We start from the raw sequence: 12,471 nt of genomic DNA, 5'->3' as shown, positions 1-12,471 counted from the left end.
AAATTTGATTTGTTCCATATCTAAAGACTTTAGTGAATCTGAATCATTTCATGTTTCCTATTTGCTTCTGCGTACGGAAGTTGTGTTTCTGTGCTTATTTATTTATTTATTTATTTATTTACTCGTCAAGTTCAGTAGCACCAAATTGAGAAGCATATCTCCAAGGTCATGGAACGTGTCAGTACATGCAATACAACATAAACGCAATAACAGATAAAAATAAATGTTCAGGGACCTTAAAAAATTCAGTCCATGAGTTTAAGTAAACGCTATCAGCAATACAATAAAAATCAGCTAATTTTTCAAGGAACTCCTTGACAGAATAGGAGTGACGCATGAGGAAACTCTTCAGTTTTGATTTAAAAGCATGTTGATTACTGCGAAGACTTTTGAATTTGAGTGGCAGCTTATTGAAAATGGATGCAGCAGTGTACTGCACACCTTTTTGCACAAGAGTTAAGGAAGTCCAATCCAAATGCAGGTTTGATTTCTGCCGAGTATTAACCGAGTGAAAGTTGCTTGTTCTTGGGAATAAACTAATATTGGTAATAAGAAATGACAATAAGGAATATACATATTGAGAGGCCAGTGTCAAAATACCCAGACTCGTGAACAGAGGTCGACAAGAGGTTCATGAACTAACACAACTTATTGCCCGAACCGCCCGTTTCTGAGCCAAAAATATCCTTTTAGAATGGGAAGAGTTACCCCAAAATATAATACCATACTGCAGTAGCAAATGAAAATAAATAAAGTAGACTAATTTTCGTGTCGAACGATCACTTACTTCTGATACCGTTCGAATAGCAAAAATGGCAGTATTGAGTCTTTGAACAAGATCTTGAACGTGGGCTTTTACAATAACCCATAATACTAGAGGGCATATCGTTTATATAAATAAGGAACAGGAGTGCCCCCAACACTGATCCCTGGGGCACCCCCTACTTGACAGTACCCCACTCAGACCCCACATCACAGCCATTATCAACATTGTGAATAATGACCTTTTGCTGCCTGTTGCTACAGTAAGAGGTGAACCAATTGTGAGCTACTCCCCATATTCCGTAATGGTCCAACTTCTGGAGCAATATTTTGTGATCAACACAATCAAATGCCTTAGTTAAATCAAAAAATATGCCAAGTGTTCGAAACCTTTTGTTTAACCCATCCAGTACCTCACAGAGAAAAGAGAATGTAGCATTTTCAGTTGTTAAATGACTTCCAAAGTGGAACTGTACATTTGTTAGCAAATCATTTGATATAAAATGATTAATTATCCTTATATACACAGCCTTTTCAATAACTTTTGTAAACACTGATGGCATAGAAATAGGTCTAAATTATCTACATTATCCATTTCTCCCTTTTTATAAAGCGGCTTTACTACTGAGCACTTTAATCGCCCAGGAAACTGACCATTCCTAAAGGAAAAATTACAAATATGGCTAAATACAGGGCTAACATGTGCAGCACAGTACTTTAATATTCTGCTAGATGCTCCATCATAATCATGAGAGACCTTAGTCTTCAGTGATTTAATTATTGACCCGATCTCCCTTTTGTCTGTATCACAAAGGAGTATTTCAGACATCAATCTTGGAAAGGCAATTGCCAAGAAAGTTATATGATTTCCTGCAGAAACTAAATTTTTATTTAATTCACCAGCAGTGCTCAGAAAATAATTGTTAAATACTGTACATATATCTGATTTATCAGTAACAGAAATATTTTTACTGCAAACTGACTTTATATCGTCAATCTTGTGCTGCTGACCAGACACTTCATTCACAACAGACCATATGGTTTTAATTTTATCCTGTGAATTAGGTATTCTATTTGCATACCACATACTCTTTGCCTTCCTGATAACTTTTTTAAGCACCTTACAATACTGTTTGTAATGGGCTACTGTAGCTTGATTGTGACTACTTCTAACATTTTGATATAATTCCCGCTTTGTTATACATGATATCCTTATCCCACAAGTCAGCCACCCAGGCTGCCCATTACTGCTGGTACCCTGTTTAGAATGTTCTAATGGAAAGCAGCTCTCAAAGAGCATGAGAAATGTGCTGAGGAAAGCATTGTATTTATCATCGATGTTAGTTGTTGGATTAACTTTCCTACATAGTTTGTAATTAAATGTGACCTTGGTTTGAGTACAAAAGCCTTTTAGGGTTAAAATTTGTACATCATGGTCTGAAAGGCCATTCACGCTTTTACTAACAGAATGTCCATGTAGTAACGAAGAATGAATAAAAATATTGTCTATGGCTGTGCTACTGTTCCCCTGCACCCTAGTTGGAAAAAACACAATTTGTCAGATCATATGAATTTAGGAGATATACCAGCATCCTTTTTCTTGCACCATCATATACAAAATTTATATTGAAGTCACCACATCTAACTAGTTTCAGGTACTTCCTACAAAGTGAATCAAGAACCCTCTCCAGCTTGAGCAGAAATGCTCTGAAGTCGGAGTTAGGGGACCTATAAACAACAACAATTAGAAGTTTAGTTTTACTAAATTCAACTACCGCTGCACAACATTCAAATATCTGCTCAATGCAGTGTCGTGATACACCTACGGACTCAAATGGAATACTGTTTTTTACATACAGAGCCACTCCTCCACCCCGCAAGGAACTCCTTGAGAAACAGAGATCTAATCTGTAGCCTGGTAAAGGAAGCCTCTGATATACCAATAATTTCGTAGTCAACATCTATAAGCAGTTAACTAACTTTCTCTAATATCTCTTATATTTTGATGAATATGCTAATTCCTTCTCTACTTGGAAACATTACATCCTCGGAAGGTGAGCCCTTAGTTAGAGGGACTTCCTTTAGCAGGTATACCTATCAGCTGTCTTCAATCTAAAAAAGGTGCACCTCTAACACCAACTGCTACAGGAATTTTTCCATGAGTGACACCACCACCACCCACTACCCTGTCACCTATAAGCTTAGCCAGCATCCCCTTCCCATACCTATTGAGGTGCAGGCCATGCCTAGTGAAACCCGATCTACTGATACACCCAACTGGCACCACTGAGATGTGACCCATGCCCTGTGCCATCAGCGCCCTCTCCAACCCCATGTTAACTCGCCTAACAGCCGCATTAAGGTGAGGTCTATCATGACGCTGAAACAGTTGTATGAAATGCACATTAGTGCCACCAGTTTGAGTACCTATCTTTACCAGGTCACCACCTACATCATATTCCCCGTCCCTATCGAGACTGTTCCCTGCTCCACCCACTATCACTACCTGATCCTCCTTCATAAAATTTCTACATAACTCGCCTATGCTGTCAGTCACCTGAGCCAACCATGCACTAGGCTTCACAATGCTGGTGACCTGGTACTCGCTCCCCAACACTTCCTGTAACTGCTGGCCCACACCTATTCCGTGGGAACTACCTAGCAGCAGAACCTTCTTCTTTCTGCTAGACTTTGCGACTAACCTAGGCCTCCTGGTTGCTGAGGTCTGCTGCATGTTCCCTACATCTACAGCTACACGAGGCTCCTGTCTACTCAACTCTGACAGTTGGTCATATCTATTGCGTGTACGCAAAGTAAAACTGTCTGAATACCTCCTCTTCCTAGCTGCCTCCTTGCCAACTGCCAGTTCCCATTCCCTACCACCCTTCACCCTCATGAACCTATCTAGTTCCTCCTTTGTGCATTGTAACTGCAGCTGAAGGGTACAGATCTTACGCTCCTGCTCCTCTATCAACTTATTTCTACTACGGATTCTGCATTCCCAGGAGAGGATCTCACTAAAATGACCACTGGCTTCCCCACTGCATTCTCCCCAATGAAAAAAAAATTTGAACAAATCCCACACCATAACCCACTACTCACAAACTTACGTACGACAGAGCCCACACTTCTCACTCATGGTAAAATTTTACAATTACTGAAAAAACTGTACGTCTATGTTGCCAAAATTCAGTTACACCAGTAGAACTATATAAGAACTAACAATAATGGTCTCGAAATTCTCTGCCTATTAAGAAAGCAACTACTCGTATTAATACTACTACACCACAACTAATACCAATACCAACAAATTTTCACAAAATTATTAGCTAAAACCAAAAAATTCAAACGAACACTGGAACACTAAGTGAAGTTAAAACACTAAATGAAAATGTTACTGAAATACTTCACTAGAAACACTAATAAACGTCGGTTGAAAACTAAAGCATGAAATTTACTAAACATCTTCGACACACAGAAAACTCTAAAGAAACACAGAGCGAACGATTACAGAAGTTTAAAAAGTCGTTATTTCGCCACGGCACACACACCGCTGAAAACTATTAAATGTAATATCTGTATTACAGAGCACAAATAAGTTTGTCAGTACTTAGCTTTATAACCGCTACAGCTGCAGTGCATGCCGCAAAATGTAAACACACTACTGAGGCGCGAGGCTTAGACGAATGACGCAAGCATTCTCACGAATAATAGACCACTCCAGTCAATAACACAGGAAGAAGGACTGAGATTAATGAAAAGCCACTAATAAGTTACTTTTACGGCAAATATTAACACAAATAAAACTTTAAAATATGTAAATGAAGTCTAAAATTTTATAAAATAGTAATGAGCAATTTCAATGGCAGTGCAGCACATGTGACGTCACACCAAAGATCTGTGGATGTGTATCACACAGATGACCTAAGTATGCTTAATTGTGTTGACAGTATTCTCAATTTCTTCATATCATGAAGTGTATTTTACTGTTATGGTGGCAGAACATCCATTTCGTGTGTTTCACTTTGGGAAAGGTCATTGAATAGGTCATTCTGTGGTTTTCTGAGTAGTTGAATTTCTTCTTGAAAAACTCTATTTAAAGCTCATCAGACATGACTGGCCACATGATTGCCCATGGGCACCAGGGGGCTGTAATACCCCATATTCAAGAATACTAGTTCCAGGAGAATCTGTTTTGCTAAACTGGTGACATCAGTGTCGAGACAGTAACATCAAATAGTTGGAGCCATGGCTAGTACTAGCCCGTAGGTCAGACTAGCATTTTTACAGGCTAACAACACTAAATTCATTGGAAATTGAAGTGCTAAAAACATTTGTACAGTTAATTTTGAATAAAGGAAGACATAATTTGCCACAATGAGATCAAATGCATTTGGATAAGCTAATGAAGCAGGGGATGTGCTCAGTCTTGCACAATAATATACCACTTGCTCTGGCTGTTGCTGCTGTTAACAGCTTATCCTCTGTATGCGTTTGGGGTAAGGGGGTTTCAAATCTCTGAGGGCATCGTGAATTAAGTTTGCCTTGACTTAATCACTTGAGGTAAAAGGTAGGATAGGTTGTTTGACTTTCTCCAATGAATATCTTTCCTCATTACTGCCCAATGGAACATTATTCTGTAACTTTTTATTTTTCCATTCCTTATAATTGTTTCAGTGAATGTAGGTTGCAGTAGTTATTCGGAGATGAAGAGGTTTGCTCAGAATAGAATAACATGGAGAGCTGCATCAAACCAGTCTTTGGACTGAAGAGCCCAACAGCAACGTACTTTTGTCTTGTTATTAACGTGACGAGTGGCAGAGGGTCAAAACAATGTGTTCCTACTTTAATAATAGATGGATTGGACCAAATTTTGGCTAGAGTGCACTTGATGTGAGGAATTTTATTTCATCAAAGCATATATACAAGATTAACGTACCAGTTTCTTGAGTTGTTAGTTCGACATATTTACGGACCAGTATCATTTTGCCAAACCAGTTATTGAATAATAATAGATGGATCCATTCACAGGCGGCGTGTAAATGTATTGTCGTACACAAACATGATTAATGGCAACAAATACATTTTTTGTTATATTTCTTGAATATACATTATACTCTCTTTCAAATTCTAAAGGTGGCAGGGGTAAAATACAGGGAGCGAAAGGCTATTTACAATTTGTACAGAAACCAGATGGCAGTTATAAGAGTCGAGGAGCATGAAAGGGAAGCAGTGGTTGGGAAGGGAGTGAGACAGGGTTGTAGCCTCTCCCCGATGTTATTCAATCTGTATATTGAGCAAGCAGTAAAGGAAACAGAAGAAAAATTTGGAGTAGGTATTAAAATCCAGGGAGAAGAAATAAAAACTTTGAGGTTCGCCGATGACATTGTAATTCTGTCAGAGACAGCAAAGGACTTGGAAGAGCAGTTGAACGGAATGGACAGTGTCTTGAAAGGAGGATATAAGATGAACATCAACAAAAGCAAAACGAGGATAATGGAATGTAGTCGAATTAAATCACGTCATGCTGGGGGAATTAGATTTGGAAATGAGACACTTAAAGTAGTAAAGGAGTTTTGCTATTTGGGGAGCAAAATAACTGATGATGGTCGAAGTAGAGAGGATATAAAATGTAGACTGGCAATGGCAAGGAAAGCGTTTCTGAAGAAGAGAAATTTGTTAATGTCGAGTATAGATTTAAGTGTCAGGAAGTCGTTTCTGAAAGTATTTGTATGGAGTCTAACCATGTATGGAAGTGAAACATGGACGATAAATAGTTTAGACAAGAAGAGAATAGAAGCTTTCGAAATGAGGTGCTACAGAAGAATGTTGAAGATAGGTGGGTAGATCACATAACTAATGAGGAGGTATTGAATAGGATTGGGGAGAAGAGAAGTTTGTGGCGTAACTTGACTAGAAGAAGGGACCGGTTGGTAGGACATGTCCTGAGGCATCAAGGGATCACAAATTTAGCATTGGAGGGCAGCATGGAGGGTAAAAATCGTAGAGGGAGACCAAGAGATGAATACACTAAGCAGATTCAGAAGGATGTAGGTTGCAGTAAGTACTGGGAGATGAAGGAGCTTGCACAGGATAGATTAGCATGGAGAGCTGCATCAAACCAGTCTCAGGACTGAAGACCACAGCAACAACAACATTACAACCGGGTTTAATGTTATACTATGGCAATAGCTATGTAATTACTTTCTCTTGATTATATGTGTATAATGATGTATACAGATCATGAACATTCAAATGACTTACATAAGAGTCTACAGGAAACAGCAAGCAGATCTATTATTTTGTGCCCTGGAATGAAATTTGAAGTTGACCGTGCAATTCTTATGCAACTGATTATTCCTTCCTGTCCATTTCAGTGACCACGCTGTTGAAATTTTAAACCCCAGCAAATATATATTAAATAAAATTAAACCAAACCGTAGCTACATTTACTGCAAGTTATAGGTAATATTTTGCTGAAACCATAAAATAGAATCATCTTTGTTATTACTAACTACTTCAGCTGTATTTAATCCTTTGTATTTAGATTATTAGCAGTTTCATGGCACTAAGAGCCACGTTGTCAGGTAAACATTTGCATAACAATAAATTAAGAAGAAATAACAACCCAGAAAGATTCACTGAAATAATATTATTTCTAAAATTATTTTAAATTTTTAGAAAGATGTTTGTAAAGATTCTCATAGGAATGTTAAAATATTTATACTCAAGTAACTAAAACATTTGTGTTAAAAAGCTCGGAATTTGGTACCCAACATTTGTCCGTCAAAATAAAACCCTCACAAGGCAGTACATCATTGGATAAAAACAGGTGGATGCATGGATTCCAATCCATTGTGGTGCATAGGGCCTAAACATATTATACCACAGTAATAACACTGGTAAGGTGAACATATGAAAAATTATTAATAACATGCAGCTAGCTTGAAAAATTGTGGCATGGTTGCAGCAAAATGGGTGTATTCTAAATAACAGGGACAAATGCATCAAGTAAATAGCTTATAGACAGAAAAATAGAACATGAAAAACATGCTTACAACTTCTTGGAGCATGCGCAATAACAGAACAGGTACGCAAATGTACGTTGTCTTCTTACAGACGGCATCGAACTACACAACTAGCCTATGAATGGCATATGCATGCACTGATGAGTGGGCACAACCAAATATTCAGTAGTCTTCTAAGGGAACACATGAATGGTGAATGAGAACAAGGAATGTTGGGATGAAAAAAGGGACAGCCAGAGTTGCAACTAAATTGGATGTATATTTAGTCAAGAATAATCCAAAACTGGTCATCGGCTAAACAAACATCCATTTTAATTGCAGCTCTGGCTGTCTCTTTTTGCATCACAATCTAAAATGAATTGCTGCCCCACAGTACCTAACACTCTGAAGTTATGCAAGGAATATTGGGATATACAAATACAAAAACTGTTGTAAAAACATATGTAGAATATAATAGTGACAGTTGGCATTTATTTTCATTAATAAGGTATCTACTTGGCACATTAGTCTAGGTTACTTAGACTACCCCCTCCCCTCCCACCTCCCGTCTTGCTGCAACCACTCCACAATTTTTCAAGCTAGCTGCACATTAGGTCTTTCCACCTTGCCTACATATCACTGTGGTATAATTTTTCTAGGTCCCATCCACCATACTGGATTGGAATCCATGTATCCAACTGTTTTATTCAATGATATGCCACCTTTTGGTGAAATGTATTTGACAAATGACAAATGTTGGTACCAAGTTCAGAGCTTTTTAGCTCTAATGTTTTAGTTTTGCACATATGCATATTTTAATATTCTCATGTGAATCTTTTCAAAAGTTTTCTAAAATATCTTAAAATAATTTTAGAAAAATTATCATTTCAGTGAATGTTTCAAGGTTGTGGCTCTTAGTGTCATGAAACAGGTAATGATGTGAAAATGAAGGATTAAATACGGCTGAAGCTGTTTATTAATACCAAAGATGATTACTCGTAGCTGTGGTTGCCCTATCTACAAGGTTGTCTACATACAATGGAAATAAGTCATACAAAAAGAAACATACACTTAAAATGAAACTTTTAGTATCAGAATCAGGTATTTATCAGAAATTACTGAATGGAGGTAAAAGTGTATCAGACAGCATTGGCACAAAGAGAGATTAATGCATAATGGTAGACAGAAAATATCTTAGGGTGTAAGAAGAGCAGGAGAAAGTTATTGCAGATGTTTTTTAATTGTATAGAAATTACTGAAATAAAAATGGAAAGGGAGTGTTCTTTTTCTTAAATCATAAAATTAGAGTAATAAGAGAGCAGAGGATATACTACTGGTAAAGTAGGAAGAGTGGAATTCATAAGATAGCTCTACAGGCTACTTCTAAAACAAACATTCTTGTGGGAAGAAAGTAAACGTCCATCAGATAGTAGGATATTGAATACATGTCTCTTTATGAATACCAGTTTGTATTCTCATTGGACTAAATTAGTGTATACTTACACATAAGTGTTTTTTTATAGTTTTAGGAGTAAGATGCTTTATTATTTTGACTGCAGCATGGTTATCTGGCACTTTTCCCAGAGAAAAAAAATAGGTTGCTAACATTAGTTATGTTTTACTTCTTGACTTCATTATATCTTTTCGATGAAACGGTGAAGATTTACTGTTTGTTGCGTTTGAAGAATAAAGGGTTTATTATTAATAAATAATGCAAAACTATCTTTTAACATTTGGGACAAATTTGCACCTTGTAGTTTCCATGCTATTATACTGTTTTTATTTTCAGTACTTCTCTTTTCATACATTCATTGTCTTTTTTGTAATGTTAACACAGTAATGTCAAAGGATCCTATAATGGTGCTCACATTTAAAGTATTGGTGCCAGAAGCATATTGAAGTAATTTTATGTATTCTCATTGTTTTAGTTTTTCAGGTAGCACTGAATATTCAGAGATGGTGATACAAATATCAATTGACATAAAGAGAATTGAACACTTGTAATTTTTACTTACTGTAATACGTGTTCCCCCAGCTTTTCATAGCAAACTTACCAACTTGCTTCATTTACTTTAGGCTGTGTGTGTTGGTTATGGTAAAGAGATGATTACTTATCTTGACTTCTGATTGGAGTGAAGCTTCACGGCTGCTAGATGAAGACTGGAATCTGGTTTTGATTGCTTTTGATTCACTCCCTGATGCAAAGTTGATGCTGTGGTAATGTTTCTTGGTACACTGTTAAAATAATGGTAGGTATTTTCAGTTGGAAAAGTCACAGTTGAAAATATTTTAAATACAGTGACATTTATATTTGGAACATGAAACTCTAGTAGGTCAGTGCCATTACACAGAAGTATATTCTGGAGAGCGTATATTCCAGAATTTGATTTTTCCCTAGTTAGAAATCTTTTTACTAAACTGTATTAAATAATTTTTGTAACTGTACTTAAATTTAAACTGCTGTGGAAATTACAGCAAGAAGAAGAAACAGGATTATTAATATTGGGAAGTAGTTACAGGGTTGTCATTACCAACATGATTTGTGGTTCATTTTCCAATCTATTTGTAGTTTCAGTAGTTTTTGAGGATAGGGAATTACTTTAGTGCAAATAATCTATACAGAAGTATATTTCAGCACAAAAAAGACAGTCAGAAAATGATGTATATATTGGTCACTATATTGACTGCCTGTGCTAATGTAGTTTTTGAATATTTTAGAACTTTTAACATTAGAAAAAATCCACAGAAGGCATATAACTAAAGAAAAAAACATAGTTTTTCTTCATATGTTGAAGGGACTATGTGCATAAATTTTCCCTAATATAATGTTACATTCAGAATTTGTGTGTCATTAATATAATTCATTCAGTTTGTGGCTATGATTTCCTTCAGAATGATTTATATACCTGATTATTTACAGAACTTTTTCTTGTTGTTTCTTCTAAAATTGTATGGTGTTGCACCTGATATATATGATAGGTAATGATAAAAAACATATTTTTGCTTCCTAAATTATTGGTTTGACTATTACAAATAAATTATTCATGCTGACTGGAAAAAGGAGCTGTAGGAGAGGTGTTTGGTTTCTTCCCATGCGGTATATTCTGGAAGTAAATATGGTCATGATTAGGCCAGCAAAAATCATGATTTAGTGTTGTACGTGGTGTGGTCATTGAAGTAGATATATAACACTACTGTTATTCCTATGGCAAGTAGACGTAAATAGCTACCACAGCTCATTTGTTGCTGTCTCTTTCCGTGTGTAGAAACATAACACCATACAATTTTAAAAGACTGTTTAAAAGGTTTTTCATTATTCTCAGTAAAGTATTAGCCATACTTGTCTGCACTTAAAATTGTAAACAGTACAGTTTTAGTGACTACTGCATATCAACTTCTCTAATAACGGCTGAAGACATTGCTTCACAAGTGTAAGTACTAATGGAACTTTGTACTTGAGGAAACTCACAGTTCTCTTCGTTACAGCAAGCATTAGTGAATCTGAGGAATGTCACTAATTCTATGTAAACGCTGGTGTTCTAAAAGTTTTTTATTATTTTATTTTATATGTTGTGTTTAGGTCACCACAGCCTAGGAGGAGACCACCACCGTATCGATCATCGGGTGGTACACGATACAGTAGGAGGAGGCGGTATTGATTGCTGTTGCTGTTAAGAACCAAGGGACATTATTCTCTTGTTACCAAAGTAAATAATTTAGTTATTATATACAATAACATTAATAAAATAAAATTTCATCTTCACTGTAATGAGATACTGTGAATTACTTGGGTATTTAGGCACTGTAAGCATTAATGCATTGTCAGTGCTTGGTTACTTAAGTATTTCATGGCGTAACTGAAGAAATCGGATACATTGTGTATTGGATGTGAACGATGCATATTTGAGTACATATACAAATTGGTACAAAAAATACATTAGTTTGAATTGTTCATGTTTCTGATGTCTGACTTATGTGATAATAAAACTGATGAATTTACTTTTAACACTGTATAACTTAGAAACTTTTTGAGTTTGCGGTACTCTGCCATTCCTTATCCCACATCTATACTAAGTGACAGTTTCATCTTCATAGTGTACAACACTACTTTGGATTGAGAACATTGATCAGTTCATTAATAGTAACAACTAGCTGTCCAGATTGCTGGCTCATGGTATAAATTTTGTGTGTTTGCATGCTGGAAGAGCCATCAACAAAGGTAGTGTAGTGGCTAAGAGACTGGACTCACACTTTGAAGAGACATGTTTCGAAGAGCCGTCCATACATTTACATAAGTGTAATTTTGAAGTTATTGAAAGTAATGTTACAAGGCAGTAACTTTGGCATGTCATACTGACTGCTGTATCATCCAAGGTTTGGTTTTAATTTCTATTTTTCTTTTGCAGCTACCTTTCCATCAAATTCCTTATGTTAATTACATGGCAATTTAGACATGTTTTCATGAAGGTAATGAAGATCTTTGAATCTGCATAGGGATTTGTCAAAGCTTTATGTGCTTGCTGCAGAAGCAATGCCCTAATTTGTTTTGGCTGTCATTGTTATTCTGCCATAAGTTGACTAGATGCAGTTCACAACAAATTTCTTTGTAATGTAATATGTTGTCACCAGATAAGACATAAAATGCAGGACTTCTCTGAGTTACTGGGTGCGATGTGCTTTTCCTGCTTAGTTCATTGTAAAC

General features: G+C 36.4%; 1 protein-coding gene across 3 annotated transcripts in view; it reads left to right on the top strand.

The window, feature by feature from the left end:
* Window positions 1-11,775, top strand: part of LOC124619444 (serine/arginine-rich splicing factor 7-like) — a 43,741-nt gene extending 31,966 nt beyond the window's left edge. For 2 of the 3 annotated variants that reach the window (XM_047145831.1, XM_047145832.1), the window contains one exon: window positions 11,350-11,775. In XM_047145831.1, the coding sequence (XP_047001787.1) occupies window positions 11,350-11,428 (79 nt within the window). In that variant the 3' untranslated portion in view covers window positions 11,429-11,775. Of the gene's footprint in view, window positions 1-9,845; window positions 10,019-11,349 lie in introns of all 3 variants that reach the window. The other variant, XR_006980080.1, reaches the window with a different exon arrangement.
* Window positions 11,776-12,471: the final 696 nt, after the last annotated feature.

This window comes from Schistocerca americana, chromosome 6, assembly GCF_021461395.2.
Source record: "Schistocerca americana isolate TAMUIC-IGC-003095 chromosome 6, iqSchAmer2.1, whole genome shotgun sequence".
NCBI lineage: Eukaryota > Metazoa > Arthropoda > Insecta > Orthoptera > Acrididae > Schistocerca > Schistocerca americana.
The sequence above is the reverse complement of the archived record's forward strand: the minus strand, read 5'-3'. Positions and strand labels throughout refer to the sequence as shown.